Raw genomic sequence first — 18439 nt, 5'->3', positions numbered from 1 at the left:
CTTGCGGCTTTAATTCTTGAAACTCAGGCAGCAGCACCAAACATTAAATCCCCAAAGGGAGAGGTATTATTAAACCTTTTGCTGGCCAGCCTTTTCTGAACACAAATGGACAAATTCTTAAGCCCTCTTATTCATCTCATGACGATCATTAGGAAAAAAAAATTAAGCCAAACTTGCATATTGAAAATAAGAACAAAAACAGACACAAAAAAAACCCCTGTAGATAATAAATATCGCTGATTCACTTATTTTAAACAAAGTCCAATTTTATTCACTCTTAATACCCTTGCAGTCCATTGTATACCTTCTGCACTGATCCTTGGTTCAGTAGCTGTTTGATGCCTGAAAAAAGAGGGAACAAGTGATTCCATCAATAAAAGGTGATTTCTGTAGAGTTTAAAGAGCAGGTTTCATGGGAAAGCTCACAAAAGGCTGTACGACAACTGTGGATCCAAATTAAACAAATAACTACCCATGTTCAAGTCTATTGCATGTGGATCCCCTCAACCCCCCACAGGCACATGTATGTCCAAGACTGCCCCTTGTCTCTTTCTGTCTCTCAGGCACACAGACCACACACATATCCCACAAAACCCTATCCAATGAGAAATGAGGAGAGGCCATCAAAAAGGAAGTAAAGCTCTTCAGTGATCTTCTGTTCCTTCTTCTTTGTCCTCTTTTCAGTTTTGACCTCTTTCACCACTCTCCTTCCTCTTCCTAATTAGGATGCACCAGCAGGCCCTTGCCTCAAGCAGCCCTTGCTGACGCCACCCCTCTGAGCCTCTAGCCCTGCTAATGTCTACCTGATACTTCCCTTTATGGTTTGGTCCAGCTAATTTTTTTATATGATTCCAATTCACATGCATTCACATTCACACATCCTCGGTTTCAAAGCCCAGCTCATACAGCTCTTTGTAAAACAGTGACAGAAGAATTCTGTATATCTCCTTTACAGGAAGTCAAGTTCATTTTCTGGTCCTGTGTTTGCTGTCTGATGTCCCTGGAGGGTTTTGTTTTTGTTACCCGTCCTCTTTAACCACTGTTCTCATAGTCACATACCACAGACATACACACATGCGCACACATGTTCTCTCTCTCATTAGACTGCTCACCTTCTCTTGCTTCCTCTGTTAACTGTTCTTTTGGAAAATCCACATCAAAAGTGATTATCAAAGAGCCCTTGATGTTGTTGTTGTCAAAGTTGGGGAGCCCTTCTCCTTTCTTCCATAGCTTGGCTCCTGGTCTGGTGATCTTATCCCGGGAAATATGTACCTAGAAAGCAAAAGGGTAGGGGGCACCTGAGTGGCTCACTTTGTCGAGCATCTGCCTTCAACTCAGATAATGAGCTCAGGGTCCTGGGATCAGGCCCCACGTCAGACTCCCTGCTCAGCGGGAGGCCTGCTTCTCTCTCTCCTCCTCACTCATGCTCTCTCTAGCGATCTATGCCTCTTTCCTCAAATAAATAAATACAATCTTTATTTTAAAAAATTTTTTAAAAAAGATGGGGCACCTGGGTGGTTCAGTGGGTTGAAGCCTCTGCCTTCAGCTCAGGTCATAATCCCAGGGTCCTGGGATCGAGCCCCACATCAGCCTCTCTGCTCAGTGGCGAACCTGCTTTCCCCTTCTCACTCTGCCTGCCTCTCTGCCTACTTGTGATCTCTGCTTGTCAAATAAATAAATAAAATATTAAAAAAAAAAAAAAAGAAAGAAAGAAAGCAAAAGGGTATGGGACTGGACTAGGACTCTTGAAATACAACACACGGCTTCTAGTGAGCACTGGTGTCCAGAGCTCCTGTCACAACTCAGCACAGCATTAAAGATGAAGTGACAAGGGAAACATCACTAGGACACTGCAAGCCAAAGAAATACGTTTTCAAAATAAAAAGAGAAATCAAACACGTATCCCCAAACCACCCACATGAAGGTTTTAAAAGGACAGGAAGCAGGAAAATTGGTGTGTTTACCTTGTGGCCATCCAAGTGAGTAATATCCATATCAAAGCCCACCAGAGACTCCACTAGTGAGATTGTCACATTTGTGTATAAATCATCTCCTCTCCTTTCGAATATTGGGTGTCTAAAAACAGAACAAGGTAAAAATCAAAACTTTCCATCTTTCTTTGGAAAGCATTCAAAAATGTTTTAGAAAAATCTGTGGAAAGGATGAATACCACTCTTTCAAACAATAAACATTTATTAGATATTCCTTTGTGTATAGTATTAATCGAAACTACAAAGTTCTCTAAGATTTATTAAATCCTAAGCTTAAGGAGCTTATAAATCAGGAGAAGGCAGAGCACATAAGTAAAAGTAGGAGTAATTAGATTACAGAAAAGAGAAAGACAACTTATGGCAGTGAGGACTGGGCGATGGGCATCAGGAACAGGTTTGCGAAGGTCTCCAGAGCTGGGCTCAAGGCCAGGTCGGCTATAGAGACGCAGATACAGTAGAAATGGGGGAGGGGTGTGGGGGAGTTGGGGTACGAGGGAATTCTGGCAAAGACCAGGACCTAAGAAGGTACCACATTTATTTTTATTTATTTATTTATTTATTTACTGGTACCATATTTATTCAGGGAATAGCACATGTTCAAGTTTCTCTGGGAAGATGTGAGAAAGATAAAGTATGTAAGGAAGCTGGGGAAAGTCCTAGGCAGTGAGGGCCCATTTCTCCATATTTACATGGGAAACTTGTTTCAATAAGTCCTTAGAAGCAGAGGTATCACTGCTTCTCAAGGTGGTAACAGGAAATAAAAAACCAGAAAGCTGGAGTCCCGGGCAAAATTCGTACATAACCAGCACTTCATGCTAAAGAGAAGCTGCAGATTATGTCATAGAAGGTACTTTCTAACCCAAGTCTTCCATCCTTGTATGGTGCCATGCTTCCTCAGTCAAAATCTCGGGTCTCCTTGAGTCGCATTTGTGTTTGCCTCTCTTTTACAACTCCTTACTTGTCTTACCAGTTTTTCCTTCCAACATCTTTTGGTTTTGTAGGTCCTGAGTAAATATGTTAACAGCTCAATCCTCAGCCACAACCGCAAATTTTCAGTATTGTTGTAGAGTTACAAACGATCGTTTAGGGTATGAAGGGCATGGACAGAGAGTAAACTCTAACAGTGTCCCGGTGGCTATCCATTTGTCTCTATCCTAATGCAACTCATCTGAAAAGCAGGGGCTAAAGAGAAGGTCTCCAAAATCTGATCACTTACTTGACAACTTTGATTCGGAACCGCAGGTCCCCTGGCTCTCCATCCACGTGAGGCTCACCTAGTTCGAAGAAATGATGGCACATTTAAGTCGCACATTGTGCATGCTGCAAATCTATCTGCAGTTTAGGAGAATTTTTTAAAGCCACTATCTTAGGTGTGGTCTATCGAGTCTATCTGTGAGAGCAGTGTCTCTAACTGGTTATATCAAGTTTTGGATTATTAGTGAAGATCACCTGTATCTCAGGCACAGCAATAAATAACTTGACCTGTTTCCTAAACAAAGAAAGATTCACTGATTTCTTGAACCTAAAGTCTTAAAGCTTCTTTTCTTTCAGAAACCTCAAAGGGGAGGTCTGAGAGCCTTTGATTAATGCCAACCAGAGCTACATATCTTCTTTCACTGCTGAGTTAAAATTAATCCATTAGGGTCTGAACACCCTAAATTTTGAAATAACTTAGACTACTAGATAAAAAGTTACCAGGTAGTTAACTTTTGGCCGTGGTATTCTAAAGATAATCTGTAGTGCTATGGTTTAATGTGGACATCCAGGAAGGCCATGAAAGGCTTTCTGCGCCCTAAAACTGACTGGAGAGTGTTGGAAATGATATGTGCATTTACTACGTGGCCATTAGGATATGATGTGAGCTGGGGGTGGCTGGTATTCACAAGCACACAGAGAACACAGAATTATGACAGTAAAACATCAATATCAGCGTTTCACCTTCTCCAATAAAGGGGTACTCCATGCCATCTCTCACCCCAGGTTCTATTTCTACCTCCAGTGTTCGTTCTTCATTCACTAGTCTGAAATAGGATTTAAAAAGAAAAAAATGAAAATACAAACCAAACTCCACACACTCATAATTAATTTTTTCTGTTCTATCAGAGTTGTTTCTTGAAAGACTATTCCATGCCTCTAGTTGAGCCATCTGAGATCTATTTATATCTCCTACATGCCAAAAGCCAGGGCAAAACTACTATTTATTATACAATCTTGTGGCTGTTGCCTCCAAAGAAGCCTGCAGTAGACTGATTACTTTAAGCTGAGTGATCAATAATAGAGAAAACTACTCACTCTTACATAAATTTCCATCTGGAAGGACAGGAATCAGAAGCAAAGTTTATCCTATCTAATATTTTTCCTGATCCCACAAAGAACCGATCTAGTTTTGATATATATATAATACACAGTCAATTAAATAGTTATGTTTATGACATAATCAGCAAATAGTACTTCTCTCATCTGCAGTGTTAGCTGGATATATGTGACTGCTCTACTATTCCAAGTAGGAAAAATGTAACAATATTTGCTAAGTATATTCAGAGATAAAAGGCACAGCTTATTAGTTCAGAAATACAGAAGGAGATATAGGAGACATACTTTTGGGAAAAATAAAAAGGTACATGTCTTTTCTCTATCCTTTGGTGGAATGTGAAAAAGAGAGAAAGGAGGGTGTCGGGAGATAGGGAAAAAATCTCGGTATGGACCACAAGCATTTTATGAGACAAGTGAGAGGATGAGTGTCTCTTGGTGGAACAGAGAAGGTGCTCACTTGACCTTACTTGACGTGCTTACTTACTTGACGTTAGGGCACTCATCACAGACCACCTCCTGGGTCATCTGGAAACGCCCGGGGCCCAGCTGGGTAGTCCGCATCTCTTGCCGGCAGTTGCATTTTCGTTTGCCCGGAGCCTGCCTTGCCACAGGTTTGTTTCGAACTACCTAAGAAGTACATAAACAACATCAGCTTCTCTCCCTATAAAAGAGCCTCCGGTTTCCTCAGCTGATCAGGGCTGCACAGGTGCTGGGGCTGGAATGTTCCCTTCTCTGGCAAGCTATCCCCCAGGGAGACCTAATGCTGAAAGAAGCCTTTGTGGAGTTACAAATCAGCCCCCATCCCATGCAAGAATGAAGCAAACGGATACTTAAACGACTCCACGTCTGAAGCTGGAGGAGAGAGAGGGGATTAAGAAAGAAGAGAACTGAAAAATGAGGTGGATGATATCAGTATTTCTAAGGCACAACTAAACACCACTGAGTTGAAGCAGTTCACATAATTACTATCTTTTAAGAAATCTGAGCCATGCAAAGCACAACCCCTGGAGAACAACCATGGCCTTGAAAAGCTGGTATTGGCTGCCACCATACCATTAGCTATGATAAATCTAATGAAAACACTTCCTTGTTTCAGGCAACTCAATTTAGGACAGTTGCCCACTACTATCTCACATCAGATACTGAATATGTGAGGGACACAATGATCATCTCTTTGTCGCTGCCTGCAACCAGACACACTGCTCCCTCAAGGTACGTGGGAACCCAGACACATGAAGAACCGTATTCCAGGTTTTGCCTGTTTCATCAGTCAGACACCTAATCATAAGGCACATGTTCACACAGCAGGATGACACAGACGCTCGGGAGGAAAGCCCCCTACAGCCCACAAATACATGAAAGCCTAGGTCAATGGAATAAATGGCAACAGTAATTAGAGCAGACACTCTATGACACTTACTCTGTGCCAAACCATGCTCTGATCACTTTTACATACATGAACTTGCTTGATCCTTGCATCAACCTCATGAAGTAGATACCGATATGGTCTCCGTTTTATAAGGGAAGTAATGAAGGCACAGAAAGGTTCAGGAACATGACCAAGGTCATGTAACTAATATATGGCAGAGCCAGTATTTGAAATCGGGCAGTCTAGCTCTGAAGTCTGTGCTTTTAATTACCATGCTTTCTTCAAGGTCATTTTTCCTTGAAAAAGAATTTTCCATGGGTCATTTAAATGGCAAGGCAGACATCCTTTACAACAACTGGATTTTTGTTAGGGATGCGCTAACTGTGAAGAGTGATGTACACAGGGTATTAGTAATGACTGCAGACAACATGTCTGGAGGGAACAAGGGAGTTCATTAGGCTCACCGCCTTCTCCCACCTCAACAACCTATCTTGCTTTTGAAGGAGAGATGTCCCGAATACTCAGTGCCCCTCCCCCTGCTTTCAGACCGAAGCACTGTATCGGAAGCCCGTGCACCCTCTGTAACTATCCAGTCTTCTTTCAACTACTCGGAGCAAAAGCACAACTAATGAGAATGCTTCCTGTCAAGCTGGTACGTAAGCATGGGCTACTGGCTATCTCCTCCAAAATCCTCTAAAAACTAAAAGAAAACACGGATTTCAGGAAACAATTATAACACACAATTGGTTAGAAAATTCCAGAGATGGAAGGCTGTTTGGAACAGGCATGTGTACAGTGTAGCGGCTACAGCTTCGGGCAGCAGCTAGTGGGGGCCACTGCGGAGATGCTAGAGAAAAGTAGTTGAAGTTCTGCTCTCATCTCTCTCTTGAACTGCCTTGGGACAAGCACTGTTTGGCCCCCCTCTTCCAAAACAACAGACCCCAGACACCAAACAAAACCAAAAAAAACAAAAAAACCTTCAAGAACATAGACAAATAAAACACAGTTAAAACCACTACAAAAAGGTTTGCCTCAAGATGCTCTACCAGGGAAAGAGACTTGCTGACACCCATGGGGGAAATGCAAGCTCAAAGGTCAAAAAAAATTTAGACACTTGAGGAGTCCAACTATATACCCTCCACTTGCAGAAAAGACAACAAACTGGATAAAACATATATTTTAAGCAAATGTATTAGAGAAGACAAGCCAAGAATTTAAAATAAGCATGGTAATATTTAAGGAGATAAGGAAAGACATTAGCAATAATGTAAGGATCCAGTACAGTTGTTATGTATAAAAACGTGAATTGAAATAAAAAAACAGCCAATGGGATATTATTAGGATAGACATAGTTGAAGACTATAGTGAGGCAAAAGTCCAAAATAAGGCACTCTCCTAGAAGGAAGCAGAGAAGGCTAAAGAACTAGAATGGGTTTTTTGTTTGTTTGGTTTTATATTTATAAGAAAGTTACGAGCAGATAGAAGGAGAAATGCCAACAAAGAGGATTATGTATTTGAAAAAATAACAGAGATAAATTTTCCAGAACTAAAAAGAGATGAATAACCTCAAATGAAAAGATCCCAAAGTTTTAGTAGAAAATATAAGTGACCTGTTTTCTGATTTTAGGGCAGAAAAGAATTTTTTTTTTTTTTTAAGATTTTATTTATTTATTTGAGAGAGAGAGAATGAGAGGGTGAAAGAGAGAGCACATGAGTGGGGAGGGCCAGAGGGAGAAGCAGACTCCCTGCCAAGCAGGGAGCCTGATTCGGGACTTGATCCCAGGACTCCAGGATCATGACCTGAACCAAAGGCAGTCACTTAACCAACTAAGCCACCCAGGCATCCCCCAGAAAGAATTTCTTAAACAAGATACAAAAACTAACCATAAAAGTAAAGACTGATAAATTTGGCCACGTTAAAATTAACTACTTCTGTTCATTTTAAATAAATCTTCAATATAATGGAAACACAAGTTACAAACTGATTGGTTACCTCTAGCCAACAAAGGTTAATAGTAAGAATAAACTATTCTTAGAAATCAATAAGGGCAAAAAAAAAATATATGGGCAAAATATGAACAGACATTTCACAAGAGAGGAAACAAATATGGCCACTTAACATATGAAGATGTTTATCCTAATTATGAACTAAGAAAATACAAATCAAGACCACAATGACATAACATCTCTGCCCACTTGATGGGCAAAAACTGAAAAGTCTAATAATTCCGTTTTAGAGGGGCAGAAGGTCTGCAGGATCTCATGAACTGCTGATGGAAGTGCTGGTAGTCATCAATGGAGAAAACAATACAGAATCATCTTGTACACATCACACTAGTTCAGATTCCCCAGCAATTTCACTCTTCCATATATACATCCAAGAGAAATTCTTGCTCACATGTACTTAGATGTACGTACAAGTTCATAACAGCACTGTGAGGAAGTGGAAAAAAGAAAAACCACCGTGGAAATAACCTACATGCTTACTGATAGAATAAAATTCACAATAAGATAATGTTCAGCAGAATTACAGTGACAGCAACAGGCACCAACCTTGGTAACATAACAGTGAAAGAAGCCAGTCCCAGGAGGTAAGGTATGGTGTGATACCATTTTTACAAGGTCAAAAACAATGAAAACACAACGACATATTATTCAGGTATTCATACACATGTAATACAACAAACAGACAAGTGTAACAAGGGAACGATAAAGACCAAACTCAGGAGGGCAGCTAGCTCTGAAGGGAGGCGGAGGGATGGAAGCGGGAGGGAGCACAGGACAGATAAGAGTGGTGGTCTTCTTGTAGTTAGTTCTTGGGCTGGGCGACGAGTTCATGAAACAAGAGCTGTGTGCATCATGAACCGACGATTGACGATTATGATTAACTCAACTCGGTACATCTGGTCACTCCCCCGACTCCCAGAAGACAGAGAAGGTACTCAGAAACTCCTTATTTTTGGTCAAAAGAACAAGTTCTGGGAGTTAGTATGAATAGCTGTATTGTTTGAACTTACTTCCACAAAATTTCCTGCATATACTTCTTCCAAAGTGACTTCTAGATCTACAATGATATCACTGCCTCTTGGAATATTTCGGTCTTGCTGACGAGGGGTTCCTCCAAACATGAAACCAAAATCTCCAAAGAAGCTGTGGATAAGTGTAAAATCATCAGGAAAAGAAAGCAGAGCTCGTATCTGCAATTATTTACTTTTCTTCACATGGATACAATACTGTCTCCTACCAACATATTGTATAAAACCGGACATTTTTAATACATTGGAGTCATACATCATACACAATTTTTAATTTATACAATATCAACTATATTGCCCCCGCCACAAAAAAATTTTCCTTTTAATAAATATTATCCAGACATATAGCATAGTGCATAAATACAGTGTGCCAATGAATTCAAAGTTGGGTTAATCACGAAAATAATAATTTGTTTTAATATGGAGGAATATCAGGATATAATGGACTTACTGAAAAAGGGCATAGTATTTATAAACTCAGATGATGCTGACTCTAATGGTAATTTTGAACATTTTTAGCATTCACTTTGTATATTTAGAAACTAGCTCTAGTTAAAGAAGCTACTGTTCTATATAAAACTCTTGGGTACATAATTAAATAAGCTAAAAAAGCATCAGCCTTAGTAGAATGCTGGACCTTAAGAAAAAGGAAGCTCTGTTCTCTACAAAACCTAAATCAATTTTTCTAAGTAACAAAAACATCACTTTGAATTAATACAAACAATGACCTTCAAATGTACAGGTGTTCTAATCTTAACATTAATTTTTGATGCTAAGAAGCCTCAGATATTAGCAAGTGATGACAGCTAGGTAACTCCCTCCCACCCACCAACTAATCTTGGTGAATAGATTCCCTGAATCTTAAACAAAAACAGACAGGGAGGATTTACAGGGTCCGGGGACAGGAGGTAGTTGCTGCAGATGGCAGCTTTCTCCTTCTGGTATCACTTCTAATAGCCAAGGGGAACAGGACACTTTCCTAGTAGGCTAACACAACCAAATCAATCCTGGGGAAGAGAAGGATTTCCTAATCATACCACTCACATACCTTCACAAGTCCTGAAAAATCTACAGTTACCCCCAAATACTAAATGGGGTAAACTACTGTATGCAAGAATGATTCTTAACTTTCTTTGGGAAAGGGTTCACAAAACCCTTTTAAGAAGAAAGCAATAAACCCTCTCCCCATAGGAATGCATACTCAAACTTTTTTTTTGTTTATAACTTGATTTGAAACCCCAGATTAAGATCTTACATGGCATCATCAGGGCATATAGAAATTCAATAAAGAGGGGTTCAAAGAGAGTGAGAGAAAGGTGTGGATTATTCCAGCCATTTAGCACTCCCAGAAAGTGATGTGCAAAAGGAGATAAAGAGCCCCTACCCTAATTCCTTCCACCAATGCTGATTACCATAGATACCCCTCTCTTGTTGACAGAATGAAGAGGAGGCAGTTCTGGGTACGGGAGTAGGGATTTCCCTCACTCTGCTTATGAGAATAACTTTGTGCATTAACAGTTTGCAGATTCTAAGAGAAGAGACAACACATACTGGTTTCCAACACACAGGGCCCCCAACATCGTCAGGGTCAATGTGATTGACACAGTGAGCTGCATGGACAGCACTTTCGGGGCTACCTATTTTGGAGCTTTATGAAAATAGAAGAGTGCATTCCCACAGGGAGGAGGATGACTGACCTCTTGGTCAAGAATCAGTTGAATTTTAATCTTCATCAAAAGCTTCTGAACAAGGGAGCAAGGATAAATCTTCAATAATCATCCAGTGATCCACTCTCAGATACTAACTTTGCAGATAGGCAAATTACTTACTGTGAAAAAATGTCTCCGTGGGAGCTCTGATGACCATCTTTTAATCCCTCTTCACCGTAAGTATCATATTGTTTCCGTTTCTCACTATCTGACAAAACCTGGGGACAAAAGCCAGCAGAGGAAAAGATCATGAGTTGGTTATATGCAATTAAGGTACATTTGTATTTATGCTATATTTTTAGACTGATACTGTCTCTATGATTTTTGTGGAATGCAGTTTTCATTTGATATGGTATTAAGGCAAGTATATATTTTCTCCAGCAGACTAAATTATTTGGTGCACTGTTCATTTTGGAATTTCACAGTGCTCAACTCATGTCTTTACCAAAATTGGCCTAGTCACATAAAAATCATATCTGAGATTAGCAATGTGGGGGTAAAGGGGAGGGCAACAAACAGAAAAGAGGTGAGATGAATTCCTCAGGTTTATTTCCCATGCGGTTCGATTCTTGTGGTTGTGCTGTTCACCTCTATGACACAGTAGATCTCTGAACCATAGATTAGGATAGGACTATGACAGATTGTCATTAGTGATAGCAGCAGCAAAATGGGACAGCCTTAAAATCTGTCCAGGTCTACATGTCCACACCATATATGTGCCTCCCCTCCACACACATTAGAAGACTGACAGGTCAAGGGAATCAAATGACAGTCCCTTCCGAAAGGTCTATACTACTATATTTCCATTATCCCTTTTCCATTTGGGGGTTATGTAGAAATCCTTTTGTAGAAGAATGCTGTCTGCCACATATATGTTTAAGTTTGTAAACTTCTGAGTCTGAATTACAGAGTAAAACAACAAAGAAACCGCTGCTCTATGAAGACTGCTCAAGGATTATTTCACAGCTTGAAAAGATTGGGCCCATTCCATTTATAATACTGAAGAATATAAAAACAAAGTAAGCTTCCATACTTTATAAAATCTGCTTTCAACTTGCCAAAAAAAAAAAAAAAAGCTTCCCACCTATGTAGAGAAATCTGAAGTATACCCACACATATAATTTTGACAACTAAATAATTTTATACCTCCTTTGTTATTTTGAATCGAAATATTTAGACAGCAGATTGAAGAGGAAAGTTATTTCAAACCCATACTTGCACTGGCTCAGGGAAAGAGAGGCTGGAAGTAGATGGGACTTGTTGACTCAGCAAAAGAAACGGAAGACCTGCCTGGCATATATAAACAGGACACACTTTGGCTACGGGCTGAGTGATGTGTGAGAAGCCACTGCAAAAATTTTCTTTTTCTAAATTTATCTGACATGTTACAAGAAATTGAGTGTATGAGAGAGAACATTCTATTTTTTTTTTTAAGATTTTATTTATTTATTTATCAGAGAGAGAGAGAGAGAGAGAGAACCAGTGAGCACAAGCAGGGGGAGTGGCAGGCAGAGGGAGAAGTAGGCTCCTCGCCAAGCAAGGAGCCCAACGTGGGACTCAATCCTAGGACCCTGGGATCATGCCCTAAGCCAGAGGCAGACGCTTAACCAACTGAGCCACCCAGGCATCCTGAGAGAGAGAGCATTCTTTTTTTTTTTTTTTAAGATTGTATTTATTTGACAGAGAGATAGAAAGCATGAGTAGGCAGGAGTTACAGCAGAGGGAGAGGGAGAAGCAGGTTCTCTGCCGATCAGGGAGCCCGACTCGGGGCTCCATCCCAACCATGAACTGAACTGAAGGAAGCCAGTTAACTGACTAAGCCACCCAGGCACCCCAAGAGAAAACATTCTTAAGAGCAAAGACATATGGGTTAGTTCAGAAGTGACCAGAGTAGTTGACTAAAGGTACTATGACAGTTCACATGAAAGGAATGTTTTAGTAAATATCCTTAAAAAAATTAGCTATTTCAGGGAAGTAGAAATGGGCAAACTTAAAAAACAAACAAACAAAAAAGACAACTCTTATTATCATGTGATCTGGACTTCCAATATTTTTACTTTCAAGTCTCCTGTGGTTTTATCTGGACAAAGAAATGAACCCCACATTTGGGTCTATAAGAAATACCACTTCAAAACCCCCAACAGGGACATCTGGATGGCTGTCGGTTAAGCATCTGTCTTCGGTTCATGATCCCAGGGTCCTGGGATTGAGTCCCACGTCAGCCTCCTTGCTCAGCAGGGAGCCTGCTTCTCCCTCTGCCTCTGCTGTTCCCCCTGCTTATGCTCTCTCTCTGACAAATAAATAAAATCTTTAAAAAAAAAAAAAGCCACACACACAAAAACAAAACCCCCAAAGACTATTTTAGAGTCAGTCTTTTTATGGACAGCAGACTTCTGGAGTAACTGCCCCCCCCCCCACAAAACTATCCTTAAAGTTATCTATTATAATTCACTTCCTCCTCAGTTTTTTTTTTCTGTCCAAGGAAAGTGATTTTATTCCATGGTCTTGGAAACTATTTTATTTTCAAAAGAAAATAAAGGTTCTTAGATGATTGGCCAATCAACCCAGAGTCTCAACTAATTAAGATGCCAGCAGTAATCCCAGTTCAGTAGAGAAGACAGATTTGTATTCACAGAAGACTCTTCAACTTAACCGGGATTTTGATTTGTGAACACTAATTTATCGAAGGACCAAAGGCAATGAAGTGAGTGATACAAAGAAAAAAGAAAATTTGAACTAGTGACTAGAAAGGTTCTTAGAGTTAAATAAACTGCAACCTCATAAATGATTTATATATAGCCTGCTTAGGTTGTCGCTTAAGAACATGGTAGACTCTAAGGTTTTTGTTTTTTTAAAAGACACACAGAGAGAATGAGTGGACATGAGAGTGGTGGGTGAAAGGCAGAGGGTGAGGGAGAGAGAGAATCCCAAGCAGGCTCCACATTCAGCATGAAGCCTGATGCAGGTCTCGATCCCATGACCCTGAAATCATGACCTGAGCTGAAATCAAGAGCCGGATGCTCAAACAACTAAGCCACCCAGATGCCCCAACATGGTAGCCTCTTTAAAGAACATGACAAATTCTTAGCAACAGCTTCCCTAAAAATTATTTTGGACTATTGGGTTCCTAGTAAAAAAAGGAAATATTTATGGGAAAACAGTGCAAAATAGGGAATCCATATTATCAAGAAGAACCAAAATGTTACATAGAATTTAAAAGAGTCCACCAATACTCTCAAATTTATTTGTGGGACCTAGGTTAGGAATTCCAGTCCTATAGGAGCCCTGAAGGTGTCAATAGAAGAAAGGGGGGCCCCATTAGATTTAGGTTTCTCCTGGGTATAAATCACTGTTTTAGTTCAGTGGATTCTTTAATCTAGGCTTTGGGATCCCTTACCTTTGGGGTTTTTCCCACTACTAAAATATTTTTCAGATTTTGTTCCAGCCTTCTCTCTATCCAGGGATTTAACTTGAATTCAGAAGTTTTAGCTCCATAACTTTCAGAGTTAAATTAGTTTTTCCTGTGCCCTTTTAGAAAATGGGAGTGTTCTCACTAGAGTGATAACACTGTAATATAAAAACTGAAATCTGCTAAGAAAGCAGAGTTTAAATGTTCTCACCATAAAAAGAAACAAATAAGTGAGGTGCTAGATGTGTTAGTTAATTACATGGGAAGAGTCCTTTCACAATGTACACATATATCAAATCATTAAAGATGTTATCATTTTATTTGTCAATTATATCTCATTAAGGCTGAAACCCCTCCCCCACCCGGATCTCTTAATCTATTTCTAGAGGAAAAGTGAATTGCCACGTATGAAAAATAGCTTCCTCCTAATAGATGAAAGATTATTAGAACTTATTTGTAAAATTTTTTCACCATAGTGTTGAACGAATCTGTGTACAACAATTTTCCAAATAATAAGTAACTTATTAAGCATTCAAAAAATATTCCTTGGTGTAATTAACAATGGAATAAAAAATGGGAATAAGAATATGCCCAGCTCTGCTATATTTCATGGTATCCTAGTGCAGATTAAATGAGATGATACTGATAAAAGCATCTACGTCTCCTGATTAGAGGCTGCAAATTATAAACTGTAGCTGTTTTGTTTGATCTGCACAAAAAAGAAATTTTAATATTGAATCAGTCACCAACATTTTCCAATCAAAAGAATTACACAAAAATCTGGATTTCCACTTCTCTTAAAAAATTACATGATCTGGCAACACTGTTTCCATTTGTACATGGCAAAAACTGGCTGGGTTTCAGTAACAGCTGTCCCCTTGAAAATGGGCAAGAAGGCTTCAGTTTGTCACAGTCCTCAACAATCCCTGTTGATTCCGAACATGGAGGCAGAATGTTCACTGTCACGTTTTACCTTATAACTGCCCTGCATGTCATGCGTCTGCTCCATGTATGCATGTGGATTTACAAACCTCATTTAAATTTTGTTTCTATTTCTGGCTCTAGCTCCCAAACTGATTGAATGATGATCAATCTACTCATTAACCTACCAATCTTTCTTTCTTTCTTTTTTTCATGTTTTTCACCTGGATCTCCTTAATCAAACAAAAACTAGTATGAAAAAAAAATAGGAAATAGCATATACTAACCTTAATATACAATATAGCAGTAAGCACTACTTTTATTTTTATCTATTGTCTCTTTTTAAAAAGAAGTGACCTGAAAGAAAGGAGTGTTACTTTGTGTTATGCTGACTTTTCTCTATCCATAGGTTTTATTCATACTTCATCCTTTTTCCTGACTCACCTCATAAGCAGCACCTAGATCCTGGAATTTCTCCTGAGCTCGAGGATCATCAGGGTTCCGGTCAGGATGAAGCTGTAGGGCTAGTTTCCTGTAGGCCTTTTTAATGTCTTTTATAGAGGCACTTCGAGGTACCCCTAAGATCTTATAGAAATCTCGCCTGGGGAATAGGGAGGGGGAGAGGGTACTTCATTAAAGAGTTATACATTACATTTTTAAAAGCCAAATTTTTTCCTTTACATTTAGGTTTGTATATGAGCAAAGAGTATGAAAATGAAGGTATACATGTGACACACAAAAAAGCAGGACTAAAAAGAGAACACATCAGAATTTGTGATGAGTCTTATATATTGAAATAGTCACAATGAGAGGCTATGCACTTTTTGAACTTGGCTAGAATTATTCAAAACATCTGTGGTACACTTCTCTTAGAACTATCTTCAGGCAAGAAAACTATTTTACTTATGGCCACAAGTTATTTTCAACCAAAAACCACATAATCAAATTAACATTCTCCTCTTCCCTTCCCTCTATTAGTGACTTAAATGACTTCTGGCTGTTTCCAAAGGTCAAATAAAAACCAAAAGATGATTTTCTTTATTCAAAAAGATTCCATCACATAAATGTTCTAATAGTAGCTTTGTTTGGAATGTTAAACATAAAGTGACTGAAATTAACTTGAGAGGTTACCATAGAGGTTAAGCCAAAATCCAGTAAGAACCCTGAAGAAAGAATAACATCCATTTGGATATATGAATTGTGGTGTTATTTTGCTAAAAGTGAGAGAAAATATCAATCTTGGTGTCACTGCTAGTGGTTATACTGGTTTGTCTGGGTCAAGTCTTAATTACAGACAGCTGCTGAAGCCCATATGCAAGAGCCTAAAGTCTCAGCAGCTACAAATATACATATGGCAAGAGCTAGGAGATAAAGTACAGATTCGCTGACCTCCTGGCAAGGGACTATGCTGGAACCAAATTAACTATAAAAGGAATCTTTGCAAGAAGGGCCAATGGATGGAACAGACTATAATAAATTTTCAGAGCAGGGACTACAGCCTATAGAAGACACCAAAAAAATAATCGTTGAATGAAATGAATAATTAAGCATGATCACAGAAACCTACTCCTTTTGCCAGAGTCAGTTTAGCCATCAAAATTTATTCTGAAAATGCATTTCTCAACACAGGGGATGGGAAAGTTGTTCACAATGGACATGCTAATGTAGTAGCGATGGTGATTTTAAAACGCAATGGGGATAAAATGCACTGGGGTGCTAGGAGAACAAGTCAGAACATTGAACAAATTATTTCATAAGCTCTTGGTCCCATTTTGGAAAGTCATTTAATCATTTCAGGTATAAGTCTGAAAAATTATCACCCCCCCCCCCAAGGGATTCCATGAAAAATAATTAGATGCTTTATCCTCTCCCCAAAAATCTGCAAACGCCCCAGAGATCTCTTGAGACAAGCATTAAATAAATAAAAAGGTTCACTAAAATTAATAACAAAAGAGCTTTTTAAAGAATGAGGCTTACTTAGAATATGCTTAATATAAAAATGGCTAAGTAACAGCCCAGAAAAATCAGGGAGAAGATGGCTGGCATAGTTCAGCATCAATATTATAGTTCCCAAAAGACTTCTCCCCCCCACCAAAAAAAAGGTTGGCATTTAAAGCTATAGAATTAGCAAATTCATACTGACATTTTGTTTAAACATCTTGGGATATGTGTTGCTTTAAGTGAAGTACTAACAAAAACATACTAAGAAAAACAAAAGAGCATTACCTAGAAGAAACTAATTTTTTTAGCAACTTAAAATGCTTTACAAGAAAAAAATGACAGTAAATGTAAGCATATATGTACAGGGAAAAAAACTTTCAAGAAATAACAAGCACTTTAAAGTTTTGCTAACCAGCATCTCCTCCAGTTAGAGAAACTTACGAATTGTTAGAAGCTAAGATGTCCCACACTCTAAAACATGAGCCTGGCATATCGTATCCTGTGGTCACCAGGCTTTAATACCATGGATCTAAAGGGTTGGAAGGATCCTTAAGAGTTCAGTTGGTCCTACTCCATACAGGGGGCACCTTATTATCTTCATGCTACAGATAAGACTTTAGGTGGTTCCTTAAGAGGCACAGAATTCATAAGTGGGTTGGGGATGTATGGTCTTGAATGGCTCACTACCTGTTGGTGAAATGCTCTTCCCGTCCTAAGATCATAAAGCTTCTCAAGAAGATACCACAAAGAGAGACAGTGAAGCATGATGACAGCTTAGGATGAATTATCTCAAGAAACCGGGAAGTACAAGAACTCTCCAAAGAGTCTGCCTTGCTCCCTCAATCCAATTTCCTTCAGTCCCAGCATGGTTTCTCTGTCTGTTCCTACTTCCTCACTCAGCCTCGCATTCATAACCCACCCACTTTAATGTCAGCCCCCTCAGTGGCTGGCTGCAGGCTATACATTGTAGGGCCCTCTTCCACAGCTCAGCAGCAACCCCACCCCCACGGTGTGTCTGGCTGTGCATCCAAATCCCACTCTTTGGGGCAAATCTAGCTCCAGGGGCCTCTGGACCTAAGCCCCCTCACTCGTGCCATCCACTGCTCTCCTGTCCACCCCCCGCGAGCCTGGCCCACAGGACCCATTCTTCTGCCCCCACCGCCTCACCTCAGCAACGCCCCTCTCTACTCCCTCAGTCTGGCAATGCTCCCTCATCCCCAGCCAAGACTGACAGACTCACGGGCCCCGTGCCCGCGGGTGCCTGTTCCTCACCCGGCGATCACGGCCCCGAGGAGGTAGAGCAGCAACAGGCAGAAGGTGCCCAGGTTCTGCGGGGCCATGGTTTCTCGGTGCCGGCCTCTGTGCCGGTCCCTAGCCCACGCGCTCCTCACAGCCTCCGCCGCCGCCGCGTCGGCTCACCAGCCCACCCGGCGCAGAGAGGCCGCCTCCCACCGGGCTCTCCTCCTCGGTCCGCCGCGACAGCTAGCTCGCCCCCTCCTCTGCCAGTCTACTTCCCGGGAGTCCGGAGTCCCTGTGAGAGAAGCCCCCAGCAGGCGAGAGCCAATCGCTGCTCGGGACATCACACGCGGCCGGCGCCTCACCGCCAATCGGCGCAGTACACTTCACCTCCGAGGCGGCGCGGGCGGCCAGTTAGGCCTCCGAATTGCAGCCGCAGCTCTGGGCCAATTAGAGGAGGAAACGTCAGAGAGTCGCGCCGCCGCAGGGATCCGCTCAGCCTGGGTAGCCTCGAG

At 40.5% G+C, this 18439-nt stretch overlaps 1 protein-coding gene across 1 annotated transcript; it reads right to left on the bottom strand.

Moving 5' to 3' along the window:
* Positions 1-248: 248 nt before the first annotated feature.
* DNAJB11 (DnaJ heat shock protein family (Hsp40) member B11) lies at positions 249-18229 on the bottom strand. The gene is made up of 10 exons (XM_032875588.1): positions 17961-18229; positions 15192-15348; positions 10538-10635; positions 8691-8823; positions 4789-4931; positions 3930-4012; positions 3208-3265; positions 1965-2076; positions 1113-1272; positions 249-342 (listed from the first exon to the last, which is right to left on the bottom strand). Exons 1-10 carry the CDS (start codon positions 18026-18028, stop codon positions 278-280), a joined length of 1077 nt encoding a protein of 358 aa, XP_032731479.1. The 5' UTR covers positions 18029-18229; the 3' UTR covers positions 249-277.
* Positions 18230-18439: the final 210 nt, after the last annotated feature.

The sequence above is a fragment of the Lontra canadensis genome, unplaced genomic scaffold (assembly GCF_010015895.1).
Source record: "Lontra canadensis isolate GAN:19392208 unplaced genomic scaffold, GSC_riverotter_1.0 scaffold56, whole genome shotgun sequence".
Lineage (NCBI taxonomy): Eukaryota > Metazoa > Chordata > Mammalia > Carnivora > Mustelidae > Lontra > Lontra canadensis.
This window is presented reverse-complemented; position numbering and strand designations above follow the sequence as displayed.

What these genes read in the sequence shown, in the direction of transcription:
- DNAJB11 (XM_032875588.1), bottom strand. Translation starts at nt 18,028, where the DNA reads ATGGCCCCGCAGAACCTGGGCACCTTCTGCCTGTTGCTGCTCTACCTC. An exon ending in ATCTAGGTGCTGCTTATGAG is followed by an intron (nt 10,636 to 15,191) that starts GTGAGTCAGGAA and finishes TTTTGTCCCCAG; the next exon opens with GTTTTGTCAGATAGTGAGAA. An exon ending in GATGAGTGCCCTAACGTCAA is followed by an intron (nt 4,013 to 4,788) that starts GTAAGTAAGCAC and finishes ATCCTATTTCAG; the next exon opens with ACTAGTGAATGAAGAACGAA.